Source organism: Chiloscyllium plagiosum, chromosome 12 (assembly GCF_004010195.1).
Source record: "Chiloscyllium plagiosum isolate BGI_BamShark_2017 chromosome 12, ASM401019v2, whole genome shotgun sequence".
NCBI classification, from domain to species: Eukaryota; Metazoa; Chordata; class Chondrichthyes; order Orectolobiformes; family Hemiscylliidae; genus Chiloscyllium; species Chiloscyllium plagiosum.
This window is the reverse complement of record NC_057721.1, coordinates 71,118,897-71,135,206: the sequence shown is the minus strand read 5'-3', so window position 1 is coordinate 71,135,206 and position 16,310 is coordinate 71,118,897. Positions and strand designations below refer to the sequence as shown.

At 45.5% G+C, this 16,310-nt stretch overlaps 1 protein-coding gene across 1 annotated transcript in view; it reads right to left on the bottom strand.

The window, feature by feature from the left end:
* LOC122554848 (integrator complex subunit 3 homolog) overlaps positions 1 to 16,310 on the bottom strand; it is a 42,811-nt gene extending 26,501 nt beyond the window's left edge. The window contains exons 1-3 of the mRNA XM_043700194.1: positions 16,006 to 16,310; positions 4,838 to 4,926; positions 25 to 790 (exon numbers count right to left, since the gene is read on the bottom strand). Of these exons, the coding sequence (XP_043556129.1) occupies positions 25 to 790; positions 4,838 to 4,926; positions 16,006 to 16,310 (1,160 nt within the window). The remainder of the gene's footprint in view (positions 1 to 24; positions 791 to 4,837; positions 4,927 to 16,005) is intronic.

Here is a 16,310-nt window from a genome sequence, read left to right as displayed (position 1 = left end):
GATGGTTGAGGTTGTTGTTGGGGCGATGGTTGAGGTTGTCGTTGGGGCGATGGTTGAGGTTGTCGTTGGGGCGATGGTTGAGGTTGTCGTTGGGGCGATGGTTGAGGTTGTCGTTGGGGCGATGGTTGAGGTTGTCGTTGGGGCGATGGTTGAGGTTGTCGTTGGGGCGATGGTTGAGGTTGTCGTTGGGGCGATGGTTGAGGTTGTCGTTGGGGCGATGGTTGAGGTTGTCGTTGGGGCGATGGTTGAGGTTGTCGTTGGGGCGATGGTTGAGGTTGTCGTTGGGGCGATGGTTGAGGTTGTCGTTGGGGCGATGGTTGAGGTTGTCGTTGGGGCGATGGTTGAGGTTGTCGTTGGGGCGATGGTTGAGGTTGTCGTTGGGGCGATGGTTGAGGTTGTCGTTGGGGCGATGGTTGAGGTTGTCGTTGGGGCGATGGTTGAGGTTGTCGTTGGGGCGATGGTTGAGGTTGTCGTTGGGGCGATGGTTGAGGTTGTCGTTGGGGCGATGGTTGAGGTTGTCGTTGGGGCGATGGTTGAGGTTGTCGTTGGGGCGATGGTTGAGGTTGTCGTTGGGGCGATGGTTGAGGTTGTTGTTGGAGCGATGGTTGAGGTTGTTGTTGGGACAATGCTTGAGGTTGTTGTTGGATCACTAGATGGAACACTTGTTGAGGTTGTTGTTGTGGCGCTGGTTGAGGTTGTTGTTGTGGCGCTAGTTGAGGTTGTTGTTGGATCACTGGATGGCACAGTGGTTGAGGCTGTTGTTGTTGGAGCGATGGTTGAGGTTGTGGCACTGGTTAACATGAGGGTGGTTTTTGGTGTGCTAGTTGAGCTTGGGGTTATTGGTGAGGTGCTGCCAGGGGAACTGCTCTTATTTAGATTTTCACTGCTTGTCGAAATAGTCGGCGTTGGACTCACTGAGGAAATGGTAGAACCTGCAACGAAAATAAAAGGCAGTGCATTTTAAATTGCAGCTCAGTGAAATTGTACAATAATTTTTGTTCGGTTTCCAGATGCAGTATTTTTGACTGGATTAAGATGACTGGCAGAGACATGTAACTTTGATTTAACTTAATGAGATGCTGAGACACTATTTGGTGTGTGGGATTAATACTGTAACCATACAAAAACACCTACTAGCTAAAGACCAAGTGGTCTTCCAACAGGCACTACAACTGGCTTTATCATTGGAAAATGCAGCAAGTGGAACATGTGAGTTACAAGGTGGAAGTGGGGTGGGGAGTGGGGGGGGGCGGAGTTGTAGTGCTGGTAAAGCACAGCAGGTCAGGCAGCGTCCGAGGAGCAGGAGCATCGACATTTTAGGCATAAGCCCTTCATCAGAAATGATGCCTGATGAAGAGCTTTTGCCCAAAACGTCAATTCCCCTGCTCCTCTCTGCTGCCTGACCTGCTGTGCATTTCTAGCACTACACTCTCGACACTGAGCTCCAGCATCTGCAGTCCTCACTTTCTCCTATTCCAGTTGAAGTGGGCACCCTCTCCACTCTGAATGAGCTTGGAAAACACCACTCAAGTGAAGATAATTGCATAGCTTCACTCTGGACATATCCTGAACAGAGGGACTTTGGGTCAGCCCAAAAAAAAGCCAAGCCTCGGCCAAACTATTCAAATTTTCTTCAGGATCCGGGCTGGTAAGCTATTGCAGTTGCTGCCATTATGTAGACTCAAGAAAGTAAATGAGTCCCCCTCGACCTAAATCGAGTAAGAGGAGAGAGCACACCCTGAAAGGTCCACCTACATCTGCTTCAGAGCAGTTAAGTTGCTTCGCAACATCCAAATCAGAACCAATCAAAGTAAACATCTGGTTAAATGGTCACCTAGTTCTAATGGAAGTCAATACCCACATGGCCGTATCAGTGATCGCAGAACCACTCTTTAAAAACTCACTCTGGAATCCAACCCTTAAGTTTGCATGGACTGAGAAACTACACCGGGGAACCTTCAGAGACTTAAGGGTGCAACTTGTTATGAGAAGCAGCTGGTTCAGTTACTGCTGATTGTAGTAAAAGGCTCAAGCCCAAGCTTGATGTAGCAGAATTGGTTGAGAAAGATTCACCTTGATTGGCTGAACATGTTTCAATTGGAAAATGGCTGCTTGAGTGAGTGTCCAAATTAAATACCCAGATGCTTTACAGAGAAGGTCTCCGGACTAGTAAAGGAGCCACAGATCATTAATTTAACTTAATGAGATGCTGAGACACTATTTGGTGTGTGGGATTAATACTGTAACCACACAAAAACACCTACTAGCTAAAGACCAAGTGGTTTTCCAGCAGGCACTACAACTGGCTTTACCATTGGAAAATGCAGCAAGTGGAACATGCGAGTTACAAGGTGGAAGTGGGGTGGGGAGTGGGGGGGGCGGATTATTTTCATTGGCGACCTTTAAGCGGCATTTGGATAGGTACATGGATGGGTACTTAATCTAGGTTAGAAGTTCGGCACAACATCGTGGGCCGAAGGGCCTGTTCTGTGCTGTATTGTTCTATGTTCTATGTTCTATCACCTTGCGTGTTGACCAGGGAGCAATTCCACGTTTCTGCAAGGCCTGCCCAGTGCCATTTACTTTACGGGCAAAAGCAGAGGCAGAAATCCTCTGGATTCCAGGAGGCTGGAAAGGGAAAGAGTCATCAAACCGGTCTAGTTTGCAGAATGTGCTGCACTGGTCATACTGATTGTGAAGTCTGGTGGGTTGGTTCGCCTTTGTGGGAGTTTTAAACAAACAGTAAACCGCGTTCGCAGTTGGATAAATATCCAATCCCTCACACAGAGGATTTATATGCAAAGCTGGCGGGCGGGTGGGCTGTCCTTCACAAAGCTTGTCATAAGCATGACATATTTTCAATTGCGATTAGATGAGGATTCTCAGAAGTGTGCTACAATTAACACTCATAAGGGTTTGTACCAATATACATAATTGCCATTTGGAGTACAGTCAGTCTGTGAAATATTCAGTGGTTGGTGGAGAACATTTTACAAGGTCTATCCCAGGTTGTCATTTATCTAGATGACGTGCTAATAAGAGGGAAGAAGAAATGGTAGCACTAGAGAACTTGGACATAGTACTTAAATGTTTCTCCCAGGCGGGGGTATGCCTTAGAATGGCAAATATATGTTGGATCATGGTCGAATGGATGCAGGCCTCAACTCCATGTTGGTGCCAGTTCCTCATAGCTCTCAATTGCCTGATACTTCAAATATCTAAGGAACAATCTTCTCAACATTCAGCATGTCAAGATACCACAGAATCTTGAATGTTTTGAGAACATTACCTCTCATTCTCCTGATCTTTAATGAGTAAAGTATAAACCTGCTCTTTTGTTCTTGACAATGCAACCCCTTTGGCCCCGGAATCAGCCTAGTGAATTTCGTTTGCACTGCCTCCAGTGCCAGTGTATTTCTTTTTTAAAAATACAGGGACCAGAACTATACTCCAGGTGCATCCTCACAAAAGATCTGTATAGTTCTAAAAAGACATCCCTATTTTTAGAAACTCCAATTCCATTTGTCTTATTAATTATTTGCTGCACCGAGTCCAAGGGTCATAAACTTTACAGCACTCAAAAAGGCCCTCTTGCCCATTGTTTCCATACCAGACATCAAGCATGCTAACTATTCATGTTTCTCTTTATCTGGAGCTTTGTCTCCACTCAATTAAAGTGTGCCTTTTCATTCTTCCTACTAAAAAATATAACCCAACACTTGCCTCCACTAAAGTCTATCCACCAGGTTTTTGCCCATATATGCAACCTATGTAAATCCCCTTGCAGATTCATCAACACAATAGACCCTATTTTCATATCATTAGAAAATCTGGTTACATTACAACCTGTCGCTTACCTTGAGTCATTCATATAAGCAGAAAATAATTGAGGCCCGAGAACCGATCCTTGTGTCATTCCATTAATTACGTCTTTCTAACCTGAACTAAAATCCTGAACTAAAAGTCTTCTGTGTGTGAACCAATCCTTAATCTGTGCCGATATGTTATCCTGAGCTCCTTTCTTGATAAATAATCTTTTATGTAACACCTGATCAAATGTCTTCCGGAATTCTAAATATGCACATCATCCAATTTCCTTTCATCAACTCTGCTCATTATATTCGATAAAAAGCTCAACTAATTTTGTTAAATGTGATTTCACTTTCACAAAGCTATGTTGACGCTGTTTGATTGCAATGAGCTTCTCTCTTAGACTAAGTAGACCATACTTTCTGGCTTTGTCTCCCTCCTTCTTGAACTGGGATGGAACATTCTAATCCACTGGAAGCTTCTGGGAATCCATTGAGTTCTGTAACACTTTGATCAATGCCTCCACTCTCTCTGCAGTCACTTAGATACAGGCCATCAGTCCTAGCGACTTGTCTACCATTACTCCCATTTATTTGCAAAAACTTGCCCGCTGATGATAGAAACTTTTATAAGAACTGTTCTTCACATGAGTTCCTTACTGATCTGTTACCATAGAATCCCTACAGTGTGGAAACAGGCCTTTTGGCCTAACAAGTCCACAACAAACTTCTGAAGAGTAACACACCCAGGCTCATTCCCCTATCCTATTACTTTACATTTCCTTTGACTAATGCACCCAGTCTACACATTCCTAAACACTATGGGCAATTTAGCATGGCTAATTCACCTAACCTGAATGTCTTTGGACTGTGGGAGGAAACCCACACAGACATGGGGAGAATCTGCAAACTCCATGCAAACTGTCACCCAAGGCTGGAATCAAACTTGGGTGTCTGGCGCTGTGAGACAAATTTATGTTTGTAAAGGTATTGGTGGAATTTCCTGACTCCAAATATGACCGCCAAACCTTCCTTCTCTATCTGGGCGTACTTATGCTCTGCATTAACTAAAGTCCTGGATGCATGCGCTATTGGGTGCTCCTCTCCATTAGGCCACCTATAAGCAAGGGAGGCATTGCACATCAATACCAGATTTCACTTGGGATCAAAAGCTTAGAGGGTGATAGCTGTGCCTTCACTTCACTGAGACCATTTCCAATGCTGAGGAGAAAGTGAGGTCTGCAGATGCTGGAGATCAAAGTTGAAACTTTATTGCTGGAACAGCACAGCAGGTCAGGCAGCATCCAGGGAACAGGAGATTCGACGTTTCGGGCACAGGCCCTTCTTCAGCATTTCCAATGCTGACCCTTTTTTAAGAGTTGATGCAAAGGTGCCAGGATGGAGGCCCAGGTTATGTATGAACTTTCCGTAATAATTCATCAGCTCAAGGAAAGTTGAGCTGGACATGGGAGCTGGGCACCTTTGATCAACCTCCATTTATCTTCCAATGGGTGGAACCCTACCTTGTCAACTCTGCAGCCCAAGTCGGTCACTTGGGATGCCTGAAATAAATATTCTTCCTTTCTAAGGTGTTAATGTACCAGGAAAAAATGTCTAAGGACCATGTCCAGGTTCTCCAAGTGCTTCTTATTGATCTTCCCTGTTATTAGCATGTCATCTTAAAAAATAGCTACCTGGGATAGACCTTGAAAAATGTTCCCATTGTCCATTAAAAATTGCTGACAAAAGGCTGACAATATCCCAAATGGCAGTTATGTACATCGGTACAAACTCTCATGAGTGTTAATTGTAGCATACTTGTGGAAATCCTCATCTAACTGCAATTGGAAGTACACATGACTAATATCCAGCTCTGTGAAGGACAGCCCCACCCCCACCAGCTTTTTGTATAAATGTGAGGGCATTTATCCAGCTGCGAAAAGTGGTGTACTGTTTGTTTAAAATGCCCAAAACTTAGATTTCATAACCGATACAACGGGTTCTGCTCATTCCACAGTTTGGACGAGTTTGATGATCCCTTCACTGTCCCAGCCTTCTGATTTCTCTCTCTACTTTTGCCCGTAAGGTAAATGGCATTGGGTGTGCCTTGCAGAATTGTAGGAGTGCTTCCTGGTCAACATGCAATGTGGCCTTGGCTCCTTTAATAGTCCCCAGACCTTACAGATAAATGATCACGTATTTAATTAGGACTGTACTCGGGCAGCCATTTTCTAATCAAAAATGTTGAGCCCACCAAAGTGAATCTTCCTCAACCAATTTCACTCCATCAATCTTGGGCCCGAGACTATTATTACCATCAGTGGTAACTGAACCAGTTGCTTCTCATGAGAGCCTGGAACCAAAGCTGTCCTCTCAATCTGAAAAGGTTCCCTGATATGGTTTCTCACTCTAGTTGAGGTCTTGCACAATCCTGGGGGGTTGGAGTCCATAGCAGGTTTTGTTAAAACTGATTCTGCGATTAAACGGCTGTTCTGGTATCAACCTCTATTAGAACTAGGTGACCATTTAACCAGAAGTTTATTTTGACTGTTTCTTATTTGGATGTTGCTAAACAATTTAACTGCTCCAAACCAGATCTAGATGGACTTTCAAGGATGTGCACTGTCTTGGATACCAGGTCATGAGTTCTCTTACTCCTTTTAGATTGAGTGGGACTCATATCGACAATAACTACAATGGCATGCCAGCCCGGATCCTGAAGAAAATTTGAACCATTTGGCCGAGGTTCAGTTTTATTTTGGGGTTTTGCTGAAAGTTGACCTAGAGTCCCTCTGTTCAGGATATTTTTCCTATTTACAGGTCGGTACGATTACATTTTTAGCTGAGGCGTCAGCAGAGCCCAAATGACTGCGTGGGCCCCCTGTTCTTCTTTAGGCAGGCAGATGTTACACAGTGGTCTTTCCCCACCGCGCCTTGGCGGCAGCTGCCCCAAGCTTCAGCGCATCCCTCAACACGTAGTCCTGGACCTTGAAATGTGCCAGTCTGCAACACTCAGTCGGGGTCAACTCCTTCTGCTGGAAGATCAACAGGTTTCGGACCGCCCAGAGAGCGTCCTTCACCGAGTTGATGATCCTCCAGGCACAGTTGATGTTCGTCTCGGTGTGCGTCCCGGGGAACACACCATAGAGCACGGAGTCCCGCGTCACGGCGCTGCTCAGGATGAACCTCGACAAACACCACTGCATTCCTCTGCAGACTTCTTCTGCGTAGGCACATTCCAGAAGGAGGTGTGTGACAGTCTCATCCCCCCTGCAGCCGCTTCGAGGGCAGCGTGCAGTGCGGCTGAGAGTCCGGGCGTGCATAAAGGATCTCACAGGCAGAGCCCTTCTCACCACCAGCCAAGCCATGTCTTGGTGCTTGTTGGAAAGTTCTGGCGATGAGGCATTCTGCCAAATGGCTTTGACAGTCTGCTCAGGGAACCGCTCGATAGGATCCGCCCTCTCCTTTTCCCGAAGAGTCTCAAGGACACTACGTGCTGACCACTTCCTGATGGATTTGTGGTCAAAGGTGTTTTTCTTCATAAACTTCTCCACGAAGGACAGTTGACATGGAACGGTCCAACTACTTGGAGCGTTCCATGGCAGCGAGGCCAGGCCCATCCTTCGCAACACCGGGGACAGGTAGAACCTCAGTACGTAGTGACACTTGGTGTTTGCGTACCGGGGATCCAAGCACAGCTTGATGCAGCCACACACAAAGGTGGCCATCAGGGTGAGGGTGGCATTGGGTGTATTTTTCCCCTGTTGCCCAGATCTTTGTACAGCGAGTCCCTTCGGACCCGGTCCATCTTTGACCTCCATATAAACTGGAAGATGGCCCGGGTGACTGCAGCAGCACAGGTTCTGGGAATAGGCCAGACCTGTGCCACGTATAATAGCAATGACACTGCCTCACACCTGATGACCAGGTTTGTCCACAGAGAGGCTCTGCAATTGCCTTCACTCAGGTAATGTTCCCCAAGCTCAATCAGAGGGTGCCCACTTCTATCGGAATACCCTGTAAGTCATATGCTCCACTTGCCGCATTTTCCAACGATAAAGCCAGTTGTAGTGCCTGTTTGAGTTCTGGTGAGCTTCAGGCACTTTTGCATGGATACATCATTAATCCCACATACCAAATCATTGCTCAGCATCTCATTAAGAATTAAACCAAAGTCACATGCCTCTGCCAGTCATCTTAATCCAATCAAAACTCCCGATAAGGATTCCCCTGATTCTCGAATTGTTGAGTAAAAAGGATAGCCTCCAAGAATTGGAGGAGGCTTGGGGTCATAGTATTCCTTAACTCAATCCATCAACCCTTTAAAAGTTTTACTATTTGGTGCCTCAGGGAATGTTAGGGTCCTAATAACTGAAGACGCAACAGATCCACAAGCTGTCAGTTGAATTACTCATTGCTTTTCATTTACCCCAATGTCATTTGCCTGGAAAAAAAGCGCACTCTTTCCAATACTGGGCCCAGTCTTTGATGGCCAGATCGAACGAGTTTCCCAAATAACAACGTGATGCTAGAAATGCTTAGAACAACTCAAAGATGTCTATTGTGAGTGAGTTTTTTCAAGAGCATGCTTTTCTCGCAATACCACTGAAATGACTCCACAGAGGCCGGTATCCAATCACCAAGTCACCCTTTATTTCCACGTGGAAAGCCCTTGACACTGATCCAGCTGCCTCTGAGCTAACTCTCAATGTGAGCAGATGTCTGACACTCCCATTCATATCTGTCAGCCAGGGAACCTCCATTGGACCAGACTGACAGCCCCAACTAGGGAACTCATAATCTATGAGGTCCATCTGGCTGACCTCGTTACAATCACTACATTTTCCACTTCTTTCCAAGTTTGGAATGTGTCCGATTCTCAGTCCCTCTCTCCCATAAGCAGTGTAAGTCTTATTTTAACCATTCTTTGATAGGATGTGGGTATCACTGGCAATCCTTAATTGCCCTTGAACTGAGTGACTTACTGGGCCATTTCAGATTCAACCATAATACTGGGTTTCTGAAGATACAAGTGGGTCACATTTCCTTCTTGCCAAAGAGCATCTGTGAACCAAATGAGTTTATACAACAATTGATGATAATCCTCAGTATCAGCCACTAATAACTAATTTATAATTCCAGATTTAGTAATTGAGTTGGTTGGATTTAGATCAAAAAGTGTGGTGCTGGAAAAGCACAGCAGGTCAGGCAGCATCTGGGGAGCTGGAGAATTGATGTTTCGGGCATAAGCCCTTCATCATGCCTAATGAATGGCCTATGCCTGAAACATCAATTCTCCTGCTCCTCGGATGCTACCTGACCTGCTGTGCTTTTCAAGCACCACACTTTTCGACTCTGATCTCCAGCACCTGCCAAGCTCACTTTCTCCTTGGTTGGATTTATTCCCAGAGTGTTAGCAGGTCCCCTGGATTACTTACAGTGTGGAAACAGGCCCTTCAGCCCAACAAGTCCACCCCGACCCTCCGAAGAGCTACCCACCTAGACCCATTCCCCTACACTTTACCCCTGCACCTAACACTATGGGCAATTTAGCATAGCCGATTCAACTGACCTGCACATTTTTGGACTGTGGGAGGAAACCAGAGCACCCGGAGACACACGCAGACACGGGGAGAATGTGCAAACTCCACACAGACAGGTGCTTGAGGCGGGAAGTGAACCCAGGTCTCTGGCACTGTGAGGCAGCAGTGCTAACCACTGTGCCACTGTGCCACCATGCCACCCATTTAACTCAAAGTAATTTTGCAAGATGGCTTTCCAGTATATAAATCTTACACAACAGCAGTAAGTACTTCTTCTAATTGCCAGTTGAGTCACAAAAGTACATGATTATAAAACATTTTAGAAAATATTCTGCCAATTTAGCAACATTAGATTTCTTACAGTGTGGAAACAGGCCCTTCAGCCCAACAAGTCCACACCCCACTCCCCTTCACCTAACACTATAGGCAATTTAGCATGGCCAATTCACCTAACCTACACATTTTTGGACTGTGGGTGGAAACCAGAGCACCCGGAGGAAATCCACGCAGACACGGGGAGAATGTGCAAACTCCACACAGTCACCTGAGGTGGGAATTGAACCTGGGTCTCTGGTACTGTGAGGCAACAGTGCTAACCACTGTGCCACCATGCCACTACTGTTACTGACTCAAAACTCTATTTGTAGACTCACCTAAAATTAAAATTAAGTAGAAAGCCCCTCGCTCCATATTGAATTCCATATTGTAGCAAGAAGACTTCCAATCACTGGCTCTTCCAACTGAGTGCTCAGTTTGAAAACCCTGATTTAAATGTTTAAAAATGCTTATTAGAACATTATAATTAGACTTCATAATCTGCATATCACTGACACTGATCACTGACACTGATTTTCCACACCTCTGAGTGGTGCTGGGGGCGTGAGCAGTTGATGCACCATTGGTATGCACCATTGTGCAATGTCTGTGGTAATGAGTCAACAAAGTCACCAGCCATTTCTTTTCAGTTAGCAAATAAATCTGACGGGATTTTCAATGATCGCCGCCTGAAGAGTCAATGGGAAATGCATCCTCAACAAGACTGGCTGCCCTCAGCCTGATAACATTCAGAACAGTGTTAACGAACTCAGGGTGAGAGTTCTGGGGTGGAGGTCCCATCTCAGAAAGCTGCTGGCCAATCTAATCGGCTGAGGTTATAGGTTACCCCCCCCCCCAAATTACAGGATTCTCGTGGCACCTGGATGGCAGCTCCCAAACATGGGAGTGACTGAGTTTGAGGAGATAGGGGGAAAAGCATCATGCATGACCGTGTGGAGGAACGTCTCTAATGGGCATGGAGGACTCCCACAAGGAGGCAACACCTTTGGTCAATATGAACCTGAGCAGTTAAAGCTGCCAGGCTACCCATTTGGTGTGGGGTTTTCACACTGCACAGAAAATGGCAGCAAAGTTGGAATGAGGCCATTGAGTAGCTAATACTTGGTCACTTAAGGGTCGCAAAAGGCTCATAGGCAGGCCACATGACACCTCTGTCATCTCCAGTAAAATGGGAGACAGTGGGAAGCAGGTGGGCAGGAGTGTGATGGATTGGCTGAGGCTAGGGTTGATGCATCTCCCCTTTGCAAATGAAATGAAATGAAATGAGTGACGAAAAGTGAACAGTGTCAGTATTTTCATGATAAAGGGGTAGGCTGTCCAGCCTCTTGATCGAGACATAGTTTTTTGATCTGGACGTAGATTTATTGCCCATCTAAAGGATGTGTGTGCATATGTATTTGTGTGCGTCAGTGAGTTTGTGTGTAAGTGTTTGTGTGTGTCAGTGTGTTTAGGTCCGTGTGTGTGTATGCGCACGTGGGTGTGTGCGCGTGGGGGGGTGTGTGCGTGGGTGTGCATGGGTGTGTGTGTGTCTGTGTCTGTGTGTGTCTTTGTGTATGTGTGTGTGTGTGTGTGCATGGGTGTGTGTGTCTTTGTGTGTGTGTGTCTGTGTGTGTGTCTGTGTCAGCCAAAAAGGCCGACTGACAACCTGAAAACCCTCCTGATACATTTCTCTCAGGCAGCAATAGTGGGAGAGCTTCCTACTCAGATCAAAAAAACAGCTATAACGTTAAAGGATTCTATGAGAAAGCTCTCGCCATTAGCCCAAGGCAAACATCCTTCTCACTTTGAGTGACTGCTCCAACCAGAGAGCTATGTTAATGACTAAATGGTGAGCGACTTGGACTCGATCATTTTCCGTGAAGTTGGGATGTGTCTTTCTCAACAGCAGAGTTTACAAGGGTTTGTGCTGCTGTCAAAGGAGGTTCTGACAAATAATCACAGTGTAACCTATCTATTTAATATACTTTGTCTCTAATTAATGGCACAGGTAGAAGGTTATTGAGAAAGGCATTTGGTCTGTTTGCCTTTATTGCTCAGTGCACTGTGTATAGGGGTTGGTACAGCTGTACAGAACATTGTGCTCATTTCAGGTCTCCTTGCTACAGGAAAGATGTTGTTAAACTTGAAAAGGTTCATAAAAGATTTACAAAGATGTGGCTAGAGTTGGAGGGTTTGAGCTATCGGGAGAGGCTGAATAAGCCGGGGGTATTTTCCCTGGAGTGTCGGAGAATGAAGGGTGGCCTTATAGAAGTCAATAAAGTCATGAGGGGCATGGATAGGTGAATAGTCAAGGTCTTTTTCCCAGGGTAAGGGAATCCAAAATTAGGAAGAATATCTTTCAGGTGAGAGGGAAAGATTTAAAGGGACTGGAGGAACAACTTTTTCACACAGAGGGTGGTACGTGTTTAAATAAGCTACAGAGAGAGTGGTGGAGGCTGGTACAGTTACAACATTTAAAAGGTATCTGGATTGGTAAATGAATAGGAAGGGTTTAGAAGGATATAGGTCAAGTGCTGGCAAATGGGACTAGATTAGACAATAGACACTAGACAATAGGTACAGGTTCGAGCTAGCACCACCATTCATTATGATCATGACTGATCATCCACAATCAGTATCCTGTTCCTGCCTTATCCCCATAACCCTTTATTCCACTATCTTTAAGAGCCCTATCCATCTCTTTCTTGAAAGTACCCAGAGACTTGGCCTCCACTGCCTTCTGGGGCAGGCCATTCCATGCACCCACCAGTCTCTGGGTGAAAACTAATGCAGTCATCAGTGTAGTGGAGGAAGAGGTGGGGAGTGGTGCCACCTCGTGCTCCCGCGAGGAGGTTGAGCAATTCATCAACTTCACCAACACATTCCACCCTGACCTTAAATTTACCTGGACCACCTCTGACACCTCTCTCCCCTTCCTGGACCTCTCCATCTCCATTAATGATGACTGACTTGACACTGACATCTTCTACAAACCCACCGACTCCCACAGCTACCTGGATTACACCTCTTCCCACCCTACCTCTTGCAAAAATGCCATCCCATATTCCCAATTCCTCCACCTCTGCCGGATCTGCTCCCAGGAGGACCAGTTCCACACAGAAAACACCAGATGGCCTCCTTCTTTAGAGACCGCAATTTCCCTTCCCACGTGGTTAAAGATGCCCTCCAACGCATCACGTCCACATCCCGCACCTCCGCCCTCAGACCCAACCCCACCAACCGCAACAAGGACAGAACGCCCCTGGTGCCCACCTTCCACCCTACCAACCTTCGCACAACCGCAGGAACTGTAAAATCTGTGCCCACACCTCCTCCCTCACCTCTATCCAAGGCCCTAAAGGATAAATCCATCAAAGTTTTATCTGCACATCCACTAATATCATTTATTGTATCCGTTGCTCCCGATGCGGTCTCCTCTACATTGGGGAGACTGGGTGCCTCCTAGCAGAGCGCTTTAGGGAACATCTCCACCTATCCACTCCACCCTCTCTTCCCTGACTTATCACCTTCATCTCCTCCCCCACTCACCCATTGTACTCTATGCTACTCTCTCCCCACCCCCACCCTCCCCTAGCTTATCTCTCCACGCTTCAGGCTCACTGCCTTTATTCCTGATGAAGGGCTTTTGCCCGAAATGTCGATTTCGCTGCTCGTTGGATGCTGCCTGAACTGCTGTGCTCTTCCAGCACCACTGATCCAGAATCTCCTGATTCTATGTCCCCCTTGCAAGGGACAGAATATCATTCCTCACCAACAGGGTCACCCCATCCCCTCTGCCCTCAGTCTGTCTTTTTGATAGTACCTATAGCCTTGAATATTCATTTCCCAGGCCCTATCCACTTGAAGCCATGTCTCAGTTATCCTTACAACATCGTTAGGTTAGGATATCTGGTCAGCATGGACGAGTTGGATAGAAGAATCTGTATAATTCTATAACTCAGTAGATGGAAATGTGTTGCTGGAGAAGCGCAGCAGGTCAGGCAGCATCTAGGGAACAGGAGAATCGACGTTTCGGGCATTAGCCCTTCTTTCCTGAAGAAGGGCTAATGCCCGAAACGTCGATTCTCCTGTTCCCTAGATGCTGCCTGACGTGCTGCGCTTCTCCAGCAACACATTTCCATCTCTGATCTCCAGCATCTGCAGACCTCATTTTCTCTTCTATAACTCAGTAGACCAATTGTAATCAATTGACGTGGGTGGACACAATCTATCCTGTTAACCAAAATAATTCTAAATTAAACACTATTAAAAGAAGACTTTGGAAATGGTTATTGGCCTATTGAGCAGTGAATGCAGTATTCCAGTGTTCCATGGAACACAAGAATTGTCATCGACACTGTAACATCCTGAATGTTAGTAATTTAGACTAAATTTCTCCAGCTGCTAGGCCCAAGACCACACCAATAACTTCTCAGCCTCCCTTAAGACTTGAAGTCAGCATGATACCTTTGAACATGGATTGGCAGAAGTACCATCTCTTATCTTTAATGCTAAATTTGAAATCTTTTCGATGGTTGTTATCCAGCCTTGATTTATTCCAGCCACTTTTGTGACAACTCACTGTTGCCACAGACTCATGGCAAACATTAATGCTGACAGACTCCAATCTTAGGTTCAGGAAAATTGACAGTTTAATAATTCTTAGATATGTAAAGCCCTTTAAGTCTTTTGTCTGTTCATTAAATTTCCATGAATTTTACCTGGAATCTCACCTGCCAAGAATTAAACACTTTTTATTTTCTACATCCTCAGCAAATTCCACAATAGAATAAATAACAAACTCAAGAAAACTACACATGGAAATGTTTCCCTGTCATTAAGAAATATTTTGTGTTTCTTCACCATCATTATGAGTAAGCAAATACCAATTCACATTTAAACCACAGGGTTAAAAGTTGGAGCTTGAACATATGCAAGAGGAAGAAAGATGATGTTTTCTTGCTATATATAACCACTTGTCAATTTGCGTCAATGGCAAAGGCATAAGTTACATCAATGTATCAATGTTTATTCACATGAAACAATTCAAGTTCCTCCAATGTGGTTTTATAATAAGCGAATAGCATACAGCATGATTACACCCTAACGTGGTCAAATAGGGGGAAAAAAGCACCAATTGAACCACATGAATATTTTAGCTGCCAACTAATAGACAAATGTGACTCAACAGACTTTTTCTGATGGGTCTAGATTTAGAGTGGTGCTAGAAAAGCACAGTGGGTCAGGCAGCATCCGAGGAGCAGGAAAATCGACGTTTCGCGCAAAAGCCTTTCATCAGTCCTTCCAGATGAAGGGTTTTTGCCCGAAACGTCGATTTTCCTGCTCCTCGGATGCTGCCTGACCGGCTGTGCTTTTACAGCACCACTCTAATCTAGACTCTGATCTCCAGCATCTGCAGTCCTCACTTTTTCCTGATGGGTACTAAATTCCAGAGAAGGATTTATGATCAAACGTGAGACCAGGAGTAGGCCATTCTGCCCATCAAAGCTGCTCCACCATTCAACACAGTCAAGGCTGATTGAGAATATTGATGTCGTTTTATCCAGGTAATCCTCATGCCCCTCACGGCATTGGTATTCAAAAATTGATCAAACTCAACTTTAAATACATTCAAAAACTAAGCTTCCACAGTCCTCTGCAGTAGAGAATTTCAAATATTCACAACTCTCTGAGTAAAATAAAAGTCCTCATTGTGGTCTTAAATGGGATTCCCCTTATTTTGAAATAAGGGAGGATGGCTCTAGTTCTGGACACTCCAACCAACCGTGACTGTCCCGTGCAGTAATTCTCGAATTGATTACTATTCAGTCAAAATGTCAGAGAATACCGACGCAGTTTGCCCAGCCTCTCTCCATAGGACAGTTACATCATCTTGTAAGCAGTTCTGGTGAAGAGCCTCCAAGCTCACAGTCTCCAAAGCCCAAACCACCCACTTCTTCTTTCTTCCCAAAATCCACAAACAGGACTGCTCAGGCAGACTCATTGTTTCTGCCAGTTCCTGCCCCACAGAACCTATTGCTTGCTGGCTTGACTTGATACTTTCTCGCCTTATCCAGTCCCTTACCACTTACCTCTGTGATTCTTCTGATGGTTTGCATCAGTTTCAGACTTTGCTGTTCGCAGACTCCAGCCCACTCTTCTTTACCATGGCTGTGCAATCCCTTTACACATGAATGTCACATCAGGATGGTCTCAGTTTTTCCTGGATAAAAGGCCTGAACCTTTCCCATCCACCACCATCAGTGATTGTCCTCACTTCGAACATCTTCTCCTTTAACTCCTCTCTTGCTTCAAGTCAAAGGGGTGGCCATGGGTACCTGGATGGGCCAAAGTTATCTTTGTGGGGTATATGGAACTTTCCTTGTTCCAGTCCAACTCCAGCCTCTACCCACAACTCTTTCTCTGATACATTGGTTACATCATCGGTGCTGCTGCCCTCTTCTGCCTTGGAATGGAAAGGTTTATCAATTTCGCGTCCAGTTTCCACTCTATTCTCACCTTCAACTGGTCCATTTCTGACTTGTCCCTTCCCTTCCTCGACATCTCTGTTTACATTTTTGGGCCTAGAATGGCCACCAATATCCATTACTCTCTGACTCCCACAGTTGCCGTGATGATACAT